This window comes from Osmerus mordax, chromosome 21 (genome assembly GCF_038355195.1).
Source record: "Osmerus mordax isolate fOsmMor3 chromosome 21, fOsmMor3.pri, whole genome shotgun sequence".
NCBI lineage: Eukaryota > Metazoa > Chordata > Actinopteri > Osmeriformes > Osmeridae > Osmerus > Osmerus mordax.
In genome coordinates this window covers 7467663-7487647 of record NC_090070.1, presented here as the reverse complement: position 1 = coordinate 7487647, position 19985 = coordinate 7467663, and the positions used below count along the sequence as shown (strand labels likewise).

Here is a 19985-nt window from a genome sequence, read left to right as displayed (position 1 = left end):
ATTATTTGTCGATGTAATCAAGACCTTACCATGAAAGTCTTAATGTTAGCCTAGGTATAGGATCTTTATTCTATACCAGAACTGCATCATTGAACACGACAACTAGTTTGCTTTCTTTGTAATGGGAGATGTTTGATGACTACCAGGCGTGTTTACCAAGAATAGGTGGACATCCAAGACTGCGGCGCACTAGCGAAGGAACGAGAGACTGAAGAAGGAGCATAAAAGAGGGGGAAAGCCTCTGTTGAGTAAGAGGAGGAAGAGAAGTCCAAGATCGAGGATCTCATGTCACACTACAACGGGGGACATTTCAACCCTGCCTACCATGACAGCGAAACACTGGAGGTCGACAGGAGGTTTGACACTTTTATGTTGTGACTTTGTGTCTATTTTATCTTTGATCATTTTACCTCCCCTATCTTGGACACATACATTTGCATTTTGTATGGGAGTCACCACTCAGTTCATGAAAGTAAATGCATCTTGCTGTCAATAGAAACCAGGGTGGGTTTGAGTGTGGATGGGGTGGGGGGCAAGGTCATTTGAAGTTACTGTTTGTCAAGGTTGGGGTGATGGCAACATCTTGAAGGTGTGATTTATAGCCTGGCTTCCAATAATAGCTCCTCTAAAATACATACAGAAACAATCAGAGCTACATGAAAGATAAAGTATGTGACTAATGCTAATAATGTACTGTTCCGTTTGTGGGACATGACTGCCAGGGTGGGTGTGGGTCAACAAGCTTTCAATAATAATCTTTCTGACTATGATACTTGAATACTTATATATAAGTATATATAAATATATCAACCAGCAACATGTGTTTGTCAACTGTCCTCTCTCCCCTCCCCTCCCCTCTCTCTCAACTCTCTTCCTATCTGCAGCCCCTCCAGGAGCAAACACCAGCACAGTAATCCCTACGCCCGAGAGGCCGACACGGGCGGGCAGAGAGGCTGGCAGCAGCCAGAGGGCCGCCCGGCGGGCTACGACGACGCCCTGGAGAAGGTGCCCTGGGGGGGCTGGCAGGAGGGCAGCTGGAGGGGCAGGGACAGCATCCCCATGGGTCTCCTTTCGCCTCGGCCCGAGAGCCCCAAGTGGCTGCAGCATGAGCTCAGTAAGTGGAGAGCCTGACCTCTCATCTGCTCATTAGAGGAGGTGGCTGGGATCCACAACTATGTAATGAGTATTGTTGTCTATGCCTCCGAAAGCCCACATGTTGTTTCAGTTGTTGAGAGGGGGTGGATTTCATTTGGATGGGATTCCACGCAGAAGGCGGGAATCCCATCATATCCCACCGGTGACGCATGAAAAAACGGATTTAAAGATATGCAGTATGCAGATTTCAGATCTGCATACTAGTATTTATGTCATCGATGGTCCATTGTGGTTTAGAAGCACACTGCGTGTGTAACTCACTTTATTTTATTGTATTTTATTGTATATTTTATTTAATTCTAATTCCACTTAGTACTGCTAGTTTATGTACAGATTAGTATAGATGGTCCACATATTTAAATTTGAGGTTCCTATATGTTTATTGTATGCACCTTCCTGCCAAAGCAATTTCCTTGTCTGTGCAAACTTTCACGGCGAATAAATCCCATTCTGATTCTGATTCTGAGGAGCCTTCTGTTGTTGTGTGTTGCTATGTGACAGCGTGTTCCTAATCCCTCCAGTTCTCTGTCTTGTTTCTTTAGACCACAGTACGTTCCAGATAGAACCTGCGGCTCAGTATGATCCTTCCCCTCCCGTACGACAGCTACCTGCATTCACAGGTACCGTTTAAAGAACTTTCAAAACATTTACAAACGCTCAAGGGGTTCGTTTCTTTTCAGAGTTGTCACCGTTTTTTTAAGCTCAGGAAACATTAAAGATGCACTGTTACTGAAGTTAGCGTCCATCACACTGTTGTTATGATATGTATGCAAACAGAGAAAGCTCATAAACCCTAAACATTTGACTGTCACAACAGTTTTTTCATGGTGTTGCTGTTATAAATAAGTAAACTATTCAGTGACCATGCAGTCAGAAAATTCCATGCTGTCAGAAAATTATTTAGGGAAATTGTAATGGAATTCTCATTTCCTTAAAAGGAGCCAGTCTAGAATTAAAGACAACTGTAAATGTTAATGTATAATCTGTCATGAAATCTTTAAAAATTAACCCCTTGATAATTGATTGAATTTTAAGAGTTTGGTAGTTGATTGACTTGTATTGAGAAACCTTGTAAACAGAAACCTTTGGTAACTCCTTTATTGGTGTAAATATTAGCATCAGGTATCTACCTTTGTTGTATGTGATAAGACCCATTTCCTTGAGTATTGAATAACCTAGTTAGTCTAAAGTGAATGTACAGTAGTTGTCAAAGCTTATTTGCCATCCACTTAAGATGAGACATAGTTAAATAGTAGCATGACCATTCTTACCAATCTCCATGAGTTAATTTACCAGAGGTAATTTCACTGACACATTTATGTTTTCGGTTGACACTGTATATCAATGCAATATGTCTTTTTTTCAGGTAATATACTGATTTGCTTTTCATGTGGTTTCAGGTAATATGACAATGCGTTGGAGGGGAATGAGGAGGATGAGTCTATTCCCTGGTGGAGAGGCTGCCATGAGTAATCTGGGCTTCACAGAGCACGCCATCAGAACTGAGATGGAGAACGGTAAGACAGGGGAGAGATTCAATTTGCTTTCTGTTCTTGCTGACCAGGAAAGATTGGTAGGTGTCCTGTGTAGGAAACAAATGCCTTTGTCATCTCTCAGTCATCCAGTGTTTTCATATCAAGCGGAGCTTCTTCAGACTGACCTACCGGACTTCCATCATAGATAACGTCTTTCCTGATGTCTTTCGTACTGTCCTTATCTCCACAGAGGAGCAGGACCTGGTGAAAGAACTTGTTGCCCTGTCCACTCGCGACAGAATACGTGCCATCCGAGGCCTCCCCATGAGCTTCGAGGACAAGAAGCACATCAGGTGGGTGTTTGACGAGGGGGCGGGGTTACTCCTTCGGTTCGGCTCGGCGCAGATGTCACATTAGTCGGGAAGTAGGTGTTCTGTTTGCACAAGGATAGGTTTGTGTCAAGGCTCACGGTTGTGTCATGGTTTGGTGTGTGTGTTTGTGTGTGTGTGTGTGTGTGGGGGGGGGGGGGGCAGACATGCACGCACACACTCCCTCGTTCATAAACCCTGCTAATAAAAATACCTTTGGAGTCCAAAGTTTCACAGCTACCCTACAGACTTGGGCTGCTTTGGCAGGTTGTATATTTTCATGGAGAGATAAAGGCAGCTCATGACGTTGCCAAACACTATTATTTAATCTATTCTTCCCTATCTCATTAGGAGCCAGGTTCTGGCCTTCAAGTCCTCGGAGCGTGCTCGCCAGTTCACCTGCTTTGCAGAATGCACAGAGAACATGTCGTTGGTGAGTCACACAGTCAGTGTTGCTGATAAAGAACCAAATCAATATGTAGTGATTCAGAATCAAGCCTAGTGGCCTATGGCATAAAACCAGGTGTCATAATACGAAATCTTTTCCTGGTCAGGTCACTGACTCTTGGATGATCTTTTGGTTGAGCAGAAGTACCAATTATCCATGCTATCAAATGAATAGCTTTTCATGGTGGCTACTAATGACTAATAAAACAAATAAACATCATCGTCAGAAGAGGGCCTGAGATCGAGCCTTGTGAGGTGGCGCCAAACTAACAAGCGACACCTGTGACATTTATACCTCTGGCTCCAGTCTAATTAGACCTGCCACATCATTAGGTTGTTATTGCGCTCTATGAACCATCTCCACTTTCTGTCTGTTGATGTTATCAGATCTGGGTCAAGTATGGTGTGAATCATAGCGTGGTTGAATAGAGGTGCACTTGATTGGACTGAGGTTCACTGTTCGTTCATGGACCCATGTGATCCAAATCAAGCGTTCCCCAACTGTTTGATCTATGTCTGATTTTAATTTGACAGCTTTCAGTCATTGTTAGCGGAATTCCAAAGTAGCAGGCCTCTGTCAATAACTATTTACAAATACTGTCAAATTCTTGGGTGTGCCTGATTTATCATACGCAGTGCGAGAACACAAATGCATCTGTCCCATCATGCTAGCTGAAAGGAAAATCAAGCACACCTCCAAGGCTGTCCATTACATGGTCTGTGTGATAAACTCAGGCTTGTGTCTTAGTTTCGGCTCTGTTCAAAGACCAGCTCCTCCACCCCCCAGTCCTTCCGCAGGTGCGGCATTCACATGACCTCAGCCCGGCAGGCCTTGAAGATCTGGCAAGGGACGTTCAAGGAGATTGGCGGCAAGTTCGGGACTGGCGTCCTCTCCTACTTCCTGTTCCTCAAGTGGCTGCTCATGCTCAATTTATTCTCCTTCCTGGTCAACTTTGGCTTCATCACCATCCCTCAGCTGGTGCATAACGCCACAGCCAGCTTCCCCGTGGAGACGAACTTCCGAGGCCTGGAGTTGCTGACCGGAGCGGTGGGTTCGGTTTACGTTGCACTTTCATCCTTTTCCATTCCTAGTTTGAATACAATTGTATTCATTTATACATGCTAAGTTAGCTTAGCTAAATTGGTTAGCTTTGCTCCTTGTAATCAGTATTACATTGTATTACATGAATGGTAAATATTACAACGTGTGTTGTAATATTTGTTGGGGAGGGGGGGGGGGGGGGGGGGGGGGTCAGACAGCCCAAACTAGCATGGCAGGACGGCAGCCAAAAGCAAAGACACCCTCTATTTCAAATTTGATTTGACTAGTGAATGAGGTGTCAAAAAATGCCTTTTAAATTGTGATTCCACAGGGTTACTTCAATTACACCGTAATGTACTATGGTGCATACAGTGATAAGCCCACGGGGTCAGCTCCTACAGAATACAACATGCAGTTGGCCTACTTCTTCACCATAGCAGCCTACATGGTCTTGTGTGGAGGTGCCCTGATATACAGGTCAGTAGGGCTCTAACAACTTATACTATGCAATCGATTGTCATGAAGAGGGACAATAACCCAACCAGTTACACGTTGTCTGAGTATGGTAACTCGAAATTCTGTACGTCCTGATGAGTACTATATCAAACTATTCAGTACAATCTGTTGGTGACCATCTCTCTCTCTCTCTCTCTCTCTCTCTCTCTCTCTCTCTCTCTCTCTCGGTTTTTGTCTGGCTGTTGGTCTGTCTCTGTCTGTCTGTCTGTCTGTATGTCTGCATCTCTGTTTTTGTGTGTGTCTGTCTGTGTGTGTGTCTGTCTTTCTCTCTAGCATGGCCAGTTCATTCAAAAGGAACTACGTCCTGGCTGACCCGACATCCGGCGGTGCCTGGACACTCCTCTGTACCTGGGACTTCAACGTGACCAACGAGAGAGCGGTCAGACAGCGCAAGAACAACCTCCGCATCCAACTCAAGGTGCCTGTCCCTGTGCTTGGCACGCCGCAAGTGAACGCCAAACCCTTTCAGATGAGGGGTCAGTCTGTGCCTGTCCGTCTCTGTTGACCCTTTCAGCTCGTCGGACAACCTCGTTTTTTCCGTGTCGCTGAACTGTTTACCTTCTCTCCCCTCCAGGAGTCTCTGTCGGAGAATGCTCATGTGGCCTACCTGCCCATGTCTGAGAGGCTCAAACACCTGGGGGTCCACTTGACCGCCTGGCTGTTCTCCACGGTCCTGGCACTGGGCTGTGGCGCCGCCATCTACTTCCTGTGTCAGTTTGACACTAAGGTACGCAGACTAAAGACCAAAGCACAGAAAAGTAACAAAATATGTTATTAACCTTGATGAAACTGTATAGAATCATGCTTTAACTACATGACATTTCTGGGGGGAAGTACATAAAGGTCAATGATCAACCTTCATCTGATGGAACAAGTCCATTCCATTGTCATTTACTAGCCTTTGATACTGTATATCTGAACACCCAACCTCTTCCTGGTTAAGTAACCCAGAGGAAGTTCCTAGTACGATTCCCAGAGGTCAAATTAAAGTTGTAAATGTCACAAGAGCTTGTTGTCATTCTAATGGCCTCCTTTATGTTAGATAAATCCGCCTCGCTTACAATAAGGGCTGTTGTATAATCTTTAATGGTGTCACACTGAAGGCTGTACAAGGTGTGTGCTGCCTCTGGCCTTGCTTCATTCCTGAATAAAGATGTAACCATGTTTATGTGTGTGTCAATATGCGTTTCTGGACATGTTTCACTCATGTTCCTCTTAAGTGTATTGCCTCGAAGCAGTTGATTGATTGTGTTTGTCTGCTTCTTTACAGCAAATGTCGGATACCAACTTTCTGGTGGACGAGGCCGCCACTCTCCTCCTCCCGTTCGTCGTGTCCCTCATCAACCTGGTCATCCCTCTCTTCTACTCGCTGTTCAACAAGTTCGAGCACTACTCCCACCCGCGCATGCAGATCTATGCTATCATAGTCAGGTAGGAGCCCAGATATATGAGAGAGAGAGAGACTATAAGGGAAAATAAAAAAGTTAACTTTACATCACTGTTTATACTCCCAACTACATTCCCATTGTACAGTCACATGGTCAATCTGTATTATTTTCCAAATCTAGGAATATCATTCTGAAAATGTCTATCTTGGGAATACTCTGCTACTACTGGATGAATGATGTGGCCAATAAATTCCCTGTGAGTACTTTCAGACCAATCAGTTCCATCCTATATGGTTGTAACCCACACCAATTGGCTATTTTAACCCATATTTATTCCCTATCACAGTGCTGGGAGTCTATTGTTGGGCAGAACTTGTACCGGTTGGTCATTGTTGACTTCCTCTTCCTGATGTTGGGCTCCTTCTTTGGAGAGTTTCTCAGAAAGTGAGGAACATTTCTAACAAATCTTCAACTCGCTTGTCGTACTGTGAGAATGTATAATGAAAATAATACATTCAACATTGTACAAAACAAAAGTTAAACTATACGTAAGATGAATGTCAATAATGGAAAGCATCACTCATATAACTAGGAGACTTTTTTCACAGCGTCATTGGGACCAAATGCCTGCCCAACTTGGGGGTTCCAGAGTTTGATGTTGCTAGGAATGTTCTAGACCTCATCTACGCACAGACATTGGCGTGGTAAATATAACCACCAAATTCTAAACACCTGAGATGGAGAATTTTGAAGTCAGATGATGGGACAATGTACCTGGCCTGTCTCATTTTGGCAGGATTGGGATCTATTTCTCTCCACTCCTGCCTGTGATTCAGATCATCAAATTCTTCATCCTGTTCTACCTGAAGAAGGTAGGGCTGTCGGCATTGTGTGTGTGTGTGTGTGCATGGTGTCATGTCATGTAGTACAGAATTCAACATATATTTCAGGTCAGATTGTGCAGATAGTTTATACAGTGTTCAATTGCAGATTGTGTGGGAGACACAATCTGTCTTCTTACACTTTAGTAACAACCTATACCGCTGACTATAGGTTAATTTAATCACATAACAATTCCTACAAACCTAGAATGTTTTCACTCTAGGTGTTGTTATGTTAGTTTATGTAACCTTGATTGAAGTGTTGCCAGTTAACTTAAACAAATAACCCCGAAACATTAGAAATCGCTTGAAATGGTTTGTGAGTCTTAGGTTCCAGTGTGTCCCAAATCAAGTTTGAATAATGCATCATGGAGACGGATACTTTAGAACGCAGTGCAGGAAAGCGGTGGTCTTAAAAAGTACATGGTGGATTAAAATAATAACAAAGTCTTTCTCAAGGTCCCATCTCAGTTAGATTTTTTTATACTTGAAAATAAGAACAAGTGTGAATTGTAAGACATGATTAAAACAAAATATGTTTCTGCAAATGTCAAGGTACTGGACAAATAGCCAATTATAGTATCAATATAGACAAAATAGAGAAACATTATTGTCGAGGAACTATGAGCAGACACACACTTGCAAGAGAAAAGCTGGACACTTTCTCAAAATGTTTTCTACCCAGTCACACCGAGATATAGCTGACAGGAAATTCAGGGAGCTATCACGTTATCAGAAATAATTCCTGAATCAGTCATCTACAAAAAGGTGTCATTTAGGAATGAGCCACCTCATACAAACAATCCTTGGTGAGGATGAGTTCAGCGGCGTGTCGGACTCGGATTGCTCTAAAGTGTAAGGTGAATCCTGCGATGGTACACCGCCGTAGATCACAATGCCGAGGCCTACACGGCCCTCCTCTTGTCTCATGGACTCGTGTTACCCACATGTGATGGGCAATGCTGAATGTTTTATGACTCTGTTGAATGGCCATGCCGTGGGCATGAGCCCATTCAAAGCTCCTGAGATATGTTCATATTTTTCCATGGCAGGCTGAAAGGTACACTTTCCTGGTAATACTACAGCTCTTGCAGTTATGCAGCGTCAAATGGATTCCATTACTTCCCAAAAGCACATTTAAGATGACATTGGAATGAAACTGACACAAGCTGTAGCTACAGTATGCTTATAGACCCCTTAGGTGCCCCGTTATCATTTATGACTTGTCCATCGGCGTTTTACGTATACACGTTCACAACACTGTCCATAGCATACTTTCTATGCCTCACCTTCTCTCTCTCTCTCTCTCTCTCTCTCTCTCTCTCTCTCTCTCTCTCTCTCTCTCCTTTTCTCTGTAAGAGAGAGGAGGATACATATCTTATATCTTCTCTCTTTCCATTGGGATGTCTAGGTGAGCCTGACCCAGAACTGTCAGCCCCCTCGGAGGTCCGGCCGGGCGGCCCAGATGCAGACCATCTTCATCGCCCTGCTCTTCTTCCCCTCCTTCCTGGGAGCTATCTCCATGTTGGCCTACACCGTCTGGAGGTAGGGGGAAGGGGTGGTGGTGTGTGTGTGTGTGTGTGTGTGGGGGGGGGGGCGGTGATGGAAATAGGATACTAATGTAGAGTCATTCATATTTCATACAAAGACTCTGAAATTCTCCTACCCAACTTGGCATTCATTAACCGAGCTGAATTTCCCGATTAAAACTCTAGATAATATAATTAAACAAGGTCGAATGAGTCAAACGATAGTATTGAGCTATGAAGTTTTCCGAAGTGAGAACGTGCCCTACGTTTATGTCTACGCGGCTCCTTAGAATGCGTGTATCTGCTACAGGTATTGCTGACTGGGGACAGAGCATGCGCCGCATGTGGCACAGCCTTACCGCGGCAGCCTCGGTTCGCTTCGGCCCGGGGAAGCCCTTTGTTGCATGTTTTCCCCTCCTCCTCTCTCCCTGCCTTCCCGTCTACCTCAAATCGCTGTCGCTATCCAAAAAAAAGCATGATCACGCCCAACATAGAATCAATAAAAATAAAACCCCTACGACTCTTTCCAGTCTGCCTCCGTCGAAGCATTGCGGTCCATTCCGGGGCCTCAACAGAACCTTTGACGCCGTGTCCAATTGGATGGTGAGCGAGCAGGACGTCCCTGGTTCTCAGTGGTTTGTGTGGATCTACGAGAACGTCGTCAGGAGCGAGGTCTTCTACTTCCTGGTTGCTCTCATCATCATGTGAGTTAGGGCCTTCAAGGTGGTTCACACTCCAGACACATCAGCTTCCTGGTTGCATTTACAGACAAGGCCTTTTTTATTAACAGTGTGGCCTCAAGTTTTTTCTGGGTCTGTTGTCGCATAAGAAAAAATAAGTCATGTCAAAACATCATGGAGGAAGAAAGCAAAGCCCAGAGGTTGAGAGGATCATTGATTAAGCATAGCTAAACTGTAAGGTCAGTTGACTATAAATCAGTCAAATATGAGTTAATCAGTCATTTACCGTATTATATCAGGACGATAAGCCCTAGGACACACTGTTGATTGTTTCTTGTACCATAAAAAACTAAACTTGTATGCTGTCATGCTGGCGTTATTACATTTTATTCACCCTTGGTTTCTTTTTGAATTTCACAACATGTTATCTAGTCCAGCAAGTATGTTATTGTCTGGGATGTGGTGAGCAGGTGTACCTTACCTTCCAGCAAGTGGACTGACTTCCTTCTCTCTCTCTCTCTCTCTCTCTCTCTCTCTCTCTCTCTCTCTTTCTCTCTCTCTCTCTCTCTCTCTCTCTCTCTCTTTGTCCCTGTCTCCTTCTCTCTCTGTCTTTGTCTGCAGAGTTTTCATATACATCCTCTGGCAGATCACAAAGGGACGCAAACTGCTCATTGTTCTCCTCAAGCAGCAGATTGTTAATGTGAGTTATGTAACGACTGCCATTTTTTAAGTCTCTGTCTCGAATAGTTGAGTAATGCCAGAATTCTTTTGAAAAAAGAATTTTCTTTGTTTGACTGGTGTTTAGTTTAACAATCTCAAACTGTTTCTCTTGCTCGAACAATGCTTTTGTGAATTTGTACAATGTGGTTTCGCAGAAAGGTTTACATGTATTGTAGACTAATGGCATTGAGACATTTTGGGGGGTTCATGTATATTGATAGAGACAGTTTGGAGAGAGACAGAAAAGTATTGAGAGAGAGAGAGGGGGAAGACATGCAAGAAATTGCATGAAGTCACGGTCCTAGCCCTAGCCCAAATGGTACTCAATCTACCCGTTGAGGCCCATGGCTTTCTGATTTCTTTCAAACTTTTCTCTCATGTCTTTTACCAGGAAGGAAAGGACAAGACTTTCCTGTTAGAGAAACTCCAGGCCCTTCAGAAATCAAACCAAAATAAGCCAAAACCGAAAAAGGCTAAACAGGTATGTGGTAGTTCTGCATAGACTTTCAGTGCACTTCTCTAACTCAGTTCTTCTCCAACTTTATCAATCAGGCCTCACTTTGAAAGTTCAAAAACCTCACACCCTCCCATTGTAATAAGATCCTCTTTCTAAAAACAATGTACTGGTCTTCCCCGCCCCCCCATCCCCCTGCAGGCCCGCTTGGCACCCGACAGTTTGAGAACAACTGCTTTAACTTATGCTCATTGTGCTAAATAACCTCCAACTGTCAACGTGCACGTACAATCTCCTCTCCCTTCTCTTTCCATCAGTCCAAAAGAAAACAAGATGACCAGTTCCCTGGTGGACAGTCATCGTCTAATGCCATGCTCCAGGCCCTGCTAGCCCGACAACGATTGGAGGAGGAGGAGGAAAACAGAGTAGGCTACAACGGTGCGCTTATTCCCTCAGATATCTCGGTGTCCACGACATCCAGCGCCATGATGCAGGCCATGCTAACCAGGCAGAAGGCCGAAGAACAGGATGTAGCCGATTATTACAGGGCGCCGCTTCCAGGCCACAACGCAAACTCCAAACCTAGTGCTCTGATCCAGGTCATGCAAGCTAGGCAGAGGGCAGAAGAAGAAGATGATCCTTTCCGGGCGCAGGTTTCTTCCCAGGACCCCATGTCCACCAGGTCCAGTGCCGTGGAACAGGCCATGCGCGCTCGACAGAAAGCAGAGGAGGAGGAAGATAACTTCTTCCGGATCCCCGCTCCTCCGGAGAACCCAGCTCCGTTAGGATCAAGTGCACTTATACAGGCCATGCTGGCTCGTCAGCAGGCTCAGAATGAGTACGATGATGGATACTGAGCTGAGCACTGCATGGGCTGTAGTGAACCACGGGGACAGGAAGTAGAACAGGAAATGGAAAGATGGGAAAAAGGACACTTGAAATTTAAGCAAAGGACGCATAGTAGCCAGCATAATGAGGGTGCTGGCCACCTCTATTGTTTATTAGTTCTTTGAACTTAAAATGTTAACTCGTCTAACTAATGATACTTTAAGTAAGTAAGTCGCTTTGGATAAGAGAGTCTGCTAAATGACTACATGTAAATGATCAAAAAAACCAAAAACTAACTTTTGAAAAATGTATGTTTTAAATGAAAAATGTTGAGGTATGGAAATAAAGTGCATTGTACGGACTCTTTTTAGCCAATCAGTGGCTGAACCTATTATCTGTCCAATACACTGTATAAATGTATAAATTGCAATATGTAAATAACACAGTTCAAAAGGTTCACAGGCTATTTTGATTGGACGACACCAGACAGACGTGCTCCTCACCTCAAACATTGTGCGCCACGTCGTTCAGGCCCACAGCACCCTCTACAGGCCAGTGTGAGATCCACCGTCAGGTGTGACAGGGTGCTCGATGCTGGTTCTGGCCTTACTCAGCCATATGCTTGTAAAGCCCTGTGAACAAACAAGAAAAACAAAAAATGTATATAGTTCATTGAGTTCATTAGTTAATAGTACATTGATATAGGTTACATTCAATTTATGATTTATAAAAAAAATGACTAAATGTAAATGTTGTGCATACTTTTTATGACGGCACATGCTGGTACTAAATCTGTTCAAACAGAGAGCTGTGATGATTTCTTACTCTACAGAGGCTTCCAGAAATGGCTACATCAGGTTTAGTGGATGAGATCTTAAAAGATACTCTCGTGTGTCAACATCTTCCAACCAAACTTACTGTGAAACCATTTACCTGCACAATTAATTCCTCATCAACTCAATTCCATTTGCCGGTCAAATGGCACAGGCTAAGTCAAATGACTGCAACTTTGTACTGTATCGGTGGAGAAGGAAATGTACTTAAAGTCATTTATTGTTCTCAGTGCAAAGCAGAAATGGATACTACATAAAGAAGTCAAATACAGTGGATGCAAAAAAGCAGCTGCAGTTATTTGTATCGGTGGTGACCAGGAATGTTTCTATGTACAGTTCATCGTGCAAGAGGAAGTGGAAGACACATTTCATACCAGGGCCCTAAAACCCTGCAAAATTATTACTCTGTAACCAGAACTGTATAGCATTTCACTGAATGAAAGTATCACTTTAATCATTGAAGAGCTTTTCATTTTGTAGACAAATATTAAATGCATAGATGTAAATATGACGTTGGCTATATAGGCACACTTTATGCACAGCAAACACTTGAGGTTATATTTTCCAATAGATCATACTGTAGATAGAGATTTAATGCAGATTGTCAGTCCATCAACACACACACACACACACAAATATTATATAACATCAAATTTAGTAAGGCTATTATGGAACATAAGACCCTTGATGTGTAATCTGCTTTTATGGGTCAGAGGGCATGCCGGGAGATGATTCATAACAAATATTGTTGTTGTAAATATTTTTTCTCAGTCCTTCCCTATCATCTGCAACAATACATTTGATTTAACTCGCCACTCTGACTCTTTTAATGGCATTAACTGAGCTGGTCAACACTGGTCCGATTGGACGACTCCCTATAGATTCCAAAGCCAAGACAGTGGATTTTTCGCATTTCAATTAAGGCAGAGATGCCGATGTGGAATATCCCTGAAGAAATTCAGTCTGTGTGGACCGCCGTTTCTCTGAACTGTCTTGGTGTGATATTGAGGCGATGGATCGATTTCTAGTGCAAATCAGCACTGCTCTTCCTCCAGAGATTCGGGAATCTCACTCAGGTCCAGGGAGTCTCCGGGTACGGGCATTTTCCGACTGCTCCTCGGTGTCTGTGTGAACACCTCCACTGTTTTGGAGATTGAGTGGATGGAGCGTTCCCGGAGGTAACCGAAGGCTTCCCTCGCCTGCTCTTCGCGGATGCTCTGCTCGAAGGTCTTGCGCTTGTGTCGAAACTCGATGACAGTCTTGGTGTAGGAGTTGAGGGTCGTTACCGAGGCGCCCATGCAGCAGGTGAAGGAAGCCCAGGCCATGCTAGAGATTGGAGGAAAATGGCGGAACAACAGTGGGACAATGGCGTGAAAAAACATGAAAGTTAATACTTTCAGGCATGCTTATATTTCAGGGAACCAAATTTGAGCTCCACATCCTGGCCTCGTAAACTTGAAGTGTAAGATCACACCATGTAACATCAACTACTTCCAAAACTCCAAAGGTCAACAGGTTTGCCTGTTACGCCTACCATATGAAATGACAACATACTGTAGCTTGCATAGTATGCCTAAGGGGTATATGAGATATCCCGTTATGCAATTCCAATCGCATCGGTACTGGGGCTTTGGGCGCCAAATCTTTAATCCTGCAGTAACACGAGAGCTTTGGAATTATTCATTAGAAGGGGTGATGGAATCGTTGAGGAGGCCTACCAGAAAGACCAGCCGTAGTCCCAGTTGTAGGGTCTCCAGTCAGCTGGACCCAGACTGACGGTCACCTGGAACACTTGCGTGTACATCATGTGGGCCACCATCCCCAGTAGACCTTTGGTTGCGTGTGTGTGTGTGTGTAAGGAAAGGTAGTGGTAAAGCTGGGTGTTAGACACACACACACCGAGACTCAGTACGTACACACACACACTGTCTCCTTTGATCGTGACTTTTCAAATCCCTCTAGACTGGCGTATGTGTCTACAGTCTGCAAGACCCCAAATTGAATTTTTGGGAAAGATTTAGCAAACTAACCCTTTTAACATGGTATTTCATCCTGTCTGGAACACAAACATATGTCCCAGACCCAACCAAAGACTTGTACCATTTGCTCTTCTATTAATATACTACTGTACTGAGTTCACTTTAACATATTACATTACATTATTCAAACAACTTAAATGATTCCATTTTGACCAGGACTTTTTCCAGACAATTTGACGGAAACTGCTAACAACTGCTACAACATGCTCCAATGTTCCCAAATGTGATTTTTGTCACGATAACACGTTAAGACAATCATTTTCGAAAAGAATATAACGGTTCGGGATCCGGGACCAAATGAAGTCGGCGACGGTAGGCTACGAGGTTAACGACGTGCACCTGATAGGACGTTAACAATGTGCACCTGATAGGACGGTGAAGACGGCAGCGAAGGCGTTGAGCTTCAGACCGTCGATGACGTTGCTGGAATGGCCCAGCTCCAAGCACATGAGACTGAAGCCCACGAACAGAAGCACGATGTACAGCATCTCCGAGATCACAGACAGCCACAGGACGCCTGACACAGAGCAGGCCAAAGATTAGGACGCAGACATTCTGTAGCTGCATTGAGATACATTGCAAACATACATTTATGTTATATTATGTTTGTATACATTTATATAATATAACATTTATGTTATATTATGTTTGTAAAACTTATTTTTTAGACTTTTTTAAATTATCTTAAATCTGTAGCTCTTTAACCTCTGTTAAATGGCTTGCTAACAAAATATCTCAAATGAAGAAACAGACAAATAAAAATGTATTGGTTTGTTATTGATTAAAAGGGACTTGTTTTGTTAGTGGAGTCACAATTGGCTCTGGGCCAAGAAAGCACCATGCAGGGAATCAAATACTTTATGGTATTTTTGCATCCTCATACAAGTACACCTCAAATGGATGTTAACCTGTTAACCTGACATCCAAATAGCCTTTCCTATCATTCACATGCTGCTCATTATAAGATAGCTGCAGTCACAGACCCCTCAAATCCAATAGAGGCAGTTTTTTCTCTAGAACTAGGAACTTCCTTAAATTTCCAATGAATCAACCAAGACACTATCTCGCTACACGACAGGTTGGACATCACATCTCTCCCTATCTCGCCTTTCACTCTCCCTGGCTATTAATCCAGCTTGACACTTTCATTGCAAGAAGTGAACATTGCAGGTGCCACCAGTATTTCCCAGGAGAGACCCGCAGCCCAATAGCATGGACAGCCCTAAGAGAGTGAAGGGTGGAGTCCAGTGGAAAGTCAAAGATAGGTTTTAATCTTAGCAGGTACATGTGTCCTAGTTTAATGCAATGTACCTGGAGTGTAAGGTAGGTCACTTTTTTTTTACTTACTCTACAAAAACATTGCCATTTTTACCCCCAGCAGTTGGTTGAATAGAATAATAGAAAAGCTTCCGCCCTCAAAGCTTCAAATGTATTAAAACTTGTCTTGTTCTCTGCAGTATCTCCAAATGTAAATTTTGGTCACTTCCCAAATGCACAACACTTGTTAACACAAGCACCCACAAAAGCTCACAATTTCTCCATGTCATATACCTTGTTGCCAATTATTTCCGGGGACCCTCTGAAGGATAGCCTCAGTATATTATAACCTTGCTCCACAGGGGTGTGCCTGCAGCAACATCCACCTGCCTGACAGCCTACAGAATGTCAAGGCTGCTTAAGAACATAAGCCACTGTGGAGCTTACCTCAGGAATATGTATGAGTTTTATAACCCCAATAACTAGGCTTCTATAAATCAGTTGCTTTAACTTTGAGGTTGATACCAAGTTCAGTGTTCACTTAAAAGTTATATGAGAGAATTTATAAAAAAGGGTGTTGTGCTGGTATTCAAATATGAAGAGGAATTAAACAGGGTAGAAGAAACTTCAAAGAATTGATTTTAATTATGAATTTATTAGAATTTCACATTGTGAGAATGTCTAAGGTAATTAAAATGACTATACAAAAGCATTAGGATCTACCGCTTTTGGTATAAACATATTACATCACGTAATAGCTGTAATTGTAGAGCACGTAGGAGCTCCCTAGCTGTAAATGTAAGTATTTAATTGACTAATATTGTTCTTTTACAGAAATGAATAATATATGATTCAAATCTTAATCAGTTCAGATTAAAACAGTATGGAACTTTAATATTTGATGCACCTGAACAAAGATGAAGTCATGGTAACAAAATCAATGCAATCCCTGCATGCTGCTAGGGGAAACCCCATTTATCTTCCTCCAACTTAAAAATGTATTTGGAAAAACATTGTAATGCAGTCAAACGACTGCTTTGCTTGTAATAAAGTAATAAGAAGACATTATCCACATGCAAAAATGCATATGAATGCCTTTTTTAATGTGCTATCATACCTTTAAGGGGTTGCTTAAAGAGGTCCCCCATTTGGTCTCTCTTTATTCTGATCTCAAGTCTCAAGAGTGACGAGGAGCATCTCATTGGGCTTATTAACCTCCTGATGTATGCATAGATCACTCACCTTTTTCAGATGCCGGGGCCAGATCAATAAAGCTTCTGCATTTCTCACCTGGAACATAAACAGATGCGTCAGTGTCGCCGTGACCCGGGGTTGACATCAGCTTTCCCGGAATCAACGGACCACAACTCATCGGCGCCTCCCATATGAAACCTACTTATCTATCCACCCCTGCTGGAAAGGTTAGTGGAAACTCGGTTCTCCAAGATGAAATCTGGAATTGCTGATCTAAAAGGATTTGATGGGAAAAGCATGTAGAGGTCTAACTTGCTGTTATCAACCCAGTTGTTGATAGAAAAGATGGAATGACAAAAGGGGTGATTGATAGTTTGGAGGGTCAAGTGGAATAATCGCGTGCTCGGCACTCACAACCAAGCTATAAAGTTCACAGAGGTCGATCCCGCCGGACAAAGTTCACAGGTTCATGTCAAAGCTGCTGAACTGCTTCTCGTCCAATCATCAGCCGATCAGTCTAATACCACTCACTCGTTGAAGTCATTGCGACAGTCCTGTCATTGACAAGAAGGACACCGTAGCCACAATTCTTCCAAATAAGTAAACACGTAAAGAACAGCCACCAGTTAACCAACAAACAAATGACAACATCTTATGAGACCTTGTGTCAGCTCATCAAGGTCGGCTGTAACAGACACCCCTGCCACTCCTCTCTTCCTCCCCCTCCTCTCTTTTCTCGCCAGACGTGATTTATTATTTCCATCATCTGTCGATTGCAGTCCACAGTGGCAGGATTTGTCGTAAATCGAAAGCTTAATCAGGTAGAGGGATGGTGGCAACAGCTGTTTTGAGAAAAAACTCATCAAGGCGCGTTATATAATCCTTATTAACTCAAGCTGTCTCGCTTCCTAGCTGTAAACTTAAGGCTGGCTGTTGATGAGACAAACACACACTAGTCTTTCACTCCTAAATTGTGTGTAGGTGTTTGAGTGTGTGTGTGTGTGTGTGTGTGGGGGGGGGGGGGGGTGCATGTGTTCTTGTTCTTGAAGTTCCTTTTATTTGGAATAAACCCCACACCTTTGTACAGCTATTCCCATAGTAATCCCTTAGTCCCTGGCTTGATACTATCATTTCTAAAATATACTGCTCTATATAGGATTCCAAAGCTCTTCATGGAAATGGACAGTTTGTGGAGCTTGTCAAGGCTAGTGGCTACCCTAACCACTATCAAAGAACCATAAACACTAGCTAGGTGCTGGTTAACTACTGGCCAATATGGTTTAACTGACCAAAATGTGTGCGGGTCAGATTACGACAGATTGTACTCAGCAACTATACGAGAAAAGGGTTTCATTTGACACCCAGACAGCATTTCATCCATCACCTCTTTCTCCACATTCTCTCAACCTGGTTGCTGTGCTTCCTGTGCTTGCACTTTTTGACACCAGATGCTTTTCTTCAGAAATTAAGGTGTAAAGCGCCTGACTACAACTACAGCTCTGGAAATAATGTAGATACCTTATTCTTTCATTTTTTTGTTTGTTGAAAAGGCCAATTTTGAGTGAGGGGCAGAAGGGTAGAATTTAAGAGGCCACTGCAAATTGTACCCTTCTGTTCCTCACTCAAAATTGTACTTATCAACTTTTTTTTTAATTAAAGGTTCAGTGGTCTCTCAATTTTTTCCAGAGCTGTAACTCAGGCTGTTTGGTTCCCTAGCTGTAAATTTAAGGCTGGCTGTTAATGAGACAAACATACACCAGTGTTTCACTCTTGAATTGTGTTTGAATGTGTATGTGTGTGTGTGTGTGTGTGTGTAGTTGGTTACAGTGAAGGAGGTTTGTGATAAAGACAATATCATAGGGATTATGACAAAGGTGATATAGGGTTGCAAAAATGTAGGACTATATTATCTACTTTGGTGAGAATATTGCCCTTTTACAATTATTCAAACATTTTGAAGTCAGTCAGTCAAGCTAACTTCCAAAAATGCTTTTTGAAATCTTGCACTTGTAAGATCTGAATGCCTGCAATAACTGTAGTTGAACCGGACTTTCATTTCTTTCATTTTTTTTCCTCCCAAGACTGGCCAACACAATAAAAACAAAATTAAGGCATAAATGTTTATTTGATCATTCCCATTCAATGTTATCCACTGATTATGCACTGCTTAGATTTGATCAAGAATTAAAAACTATTGAAAAAACCTTTTCACAGCCTCTTACCTTCATCATGAATGTTTTCCTCACAAGAAAACCAGATTCCAGTGTGAAACTGCCTAAAGAGAAACCTGTCGTCCCCAGTTTCCCAACTGTAGACTACTTTGTTAGGGTCTGTTTCGTTGACTCCGTAGTCAATGCAATTGTGCGTCCTGAGTTTGCTGCACTTGGGTTTCGGGACTCTCTGTGTGCCGACGCACCAGTAAGTTGTTAGAAATGCCGATATTGAGAAAAACAGAGCTAAGAAATTCAGGCTGACAGAGAGCAGTGCCCTGCACTTTCGCGTCGTCTTCATTGTCCATTAAGATTTTCGAAGCCTATTTGAACTCATGCGATCACAAGTATCCCAAGTTCATGAACGCAGTGTAAAATTGATCAAATATGAAGAAAAAGGAAAATCTCACAAAAAAAGATGTATTTGGGATTTTACAAATCTCCTCATCGAAATGGTAACCTACATCAACTTCATCACAGACGTTGGAATTAAAATCTTGATTCGGCTTTACTATTGTGCCTGGATCTGCCATTTGTTTTCGGACGAAGGGTCCTCAAAGAGTCACGTTGTCAACGGATTTCGTGCTTGTTCGCGCGATGACATGGATTTGGTGATGCTCGCTTCAGTCTCTCACTGTCAGACTATCACCCCCTTCTCTCTCTCTCTCTCTCTCTCTCTCTCTCTCTCTCTCTCTCTCTCTCTCTCTCTCTCTCTCTCTCTCTCTCTCTCTCTCTCTCTCTCTCTCTCTCTCTCCCTCCCTCCCTCCCTCCCTCCCTCGTTCTCTCTCCCCTCCCTCTCTCTCTCTGTGCCCTATTGTAGTTAGAAGCATCACAACCTCGCAAAGTTACAGACAGACCATGCTCACATTGAATATGATGAATGTGATCGCAAACCTAGCCTATACAATCAAAAGGACCAACATAGAGTTCTCTCCGAAATGTAAACAACCAGCCTGAACTGCATTTATT

The 19985-nt window shown here is 43.1% G+C and overlaps 2 protein-coding genes across 2 annotated transcripts; one reads left to right on the top strand and one right to left on the bottom strand.

The window, feature by feature from the left end:
- Nucleotides 1-285: 285 nt before the first annotated feature.
- Nucleotides 286-11812, top strand: tmc5 (transmembrane channel like 5). The gene is made up of 20 exons (XM_067259632.1): nucleotides 286-356; nucleotides 885-1114; nucleotides 1698-1775; nucleotides 2556-2672; nucleotides 2881-2983; nucleotides 3350-3431; nucleotides 4233-4493; nucleotides 4819-4964; nucleotides 5277-5421; nucleotides 5578-5730; nucleotides 6274-6434; nucleotides 6572-6647; nucleotides 6738-6835; nucleotides 7000-7095; nucleotides 7188-7263; nucleotides 8684-8817; nucleotides 9332-9505; nucleotides 10103-10181; nucleotides 10593-10682; nucleotides 10973-11812. The coding sequence occupies exons 1-20, from the start codon at nucleotides 286-288 to the stop codon at nucleotides 11510-11512; spliced, it is 2910 nt and encodes a 969-aa protein (XP_067115733.1). The 3' UTR covers nucleotides 11513-11812.
- Nucleotides 11813-13350: 1538 nt separating this feature from the next.
- gsg1l (gsg1-like) lies at nucleotides 13351-19317 on the bottom strand. The gene is made up of 5 exons (XM_067259550.1): nucleotides 19029-19317; nucleotides 16855-16902; nucleotides 14720-14872; nucleotides 14035-14146; nucleotides 13351-13642 (listed from the first exon to the last, which is right to left on the bottom strand). The coding sequence occupies exons 1-5, from the start codon at nucleotides 19315-19317 to the stop codon at nucleotides 13351-13353; spliced, it is 894 nt and encodes a 297-aa protein (XP_067115651.1).
- Between the last annotated feature and the right edge of the window lie 668 nt (nucleotides 19318-19985).

Bases quoted from the DNA above. Each gene is read 5' to 3' on its own strand.
- gsg1l (XM_067259550.1), bottom strand. From the start codon at position 19,317: ATGAAGACGACGCGAAAGTGCAGGGCACTGCTCTCTGTCAGCCTGAAT. The intron at 16,903-19,028 runs GTAAGAGGCTGT...TTTATGTTCCAG, and splicing joins GGAAAACATTCATGATGAAG to GTGAGAAATGCAGAAGCTTT. The intron at 14,873-16,854 runs GTGAGTGATCTA...GCTCTGTGTCAG, and splicing joins GGCCCCGGCATCTGAAAAAG to GCGTCCTGTGGCTGTCTGTG.
- tmc5 (XM_067259632.1), top strand. From the start codon at position 286: ATGTCACACTACAACGGGGGACATTTCAACCCTGCCTACCATGACAGC. The intron at 4,494-4,818 runs GTGGGTTCGGTT...GTGATTCCACAG, and splicing joins TGGAGTTGCTGACCGGAGCG to GGTTACTTCAATTACACCGT. The intron at 6,836-6,999 runs GTGAGGAACATT...CTTTTTTCACAG, and splicing joins TTTGGAGAGTTTCTCAGAAA to CGTCATTGGGACCAAATGCC.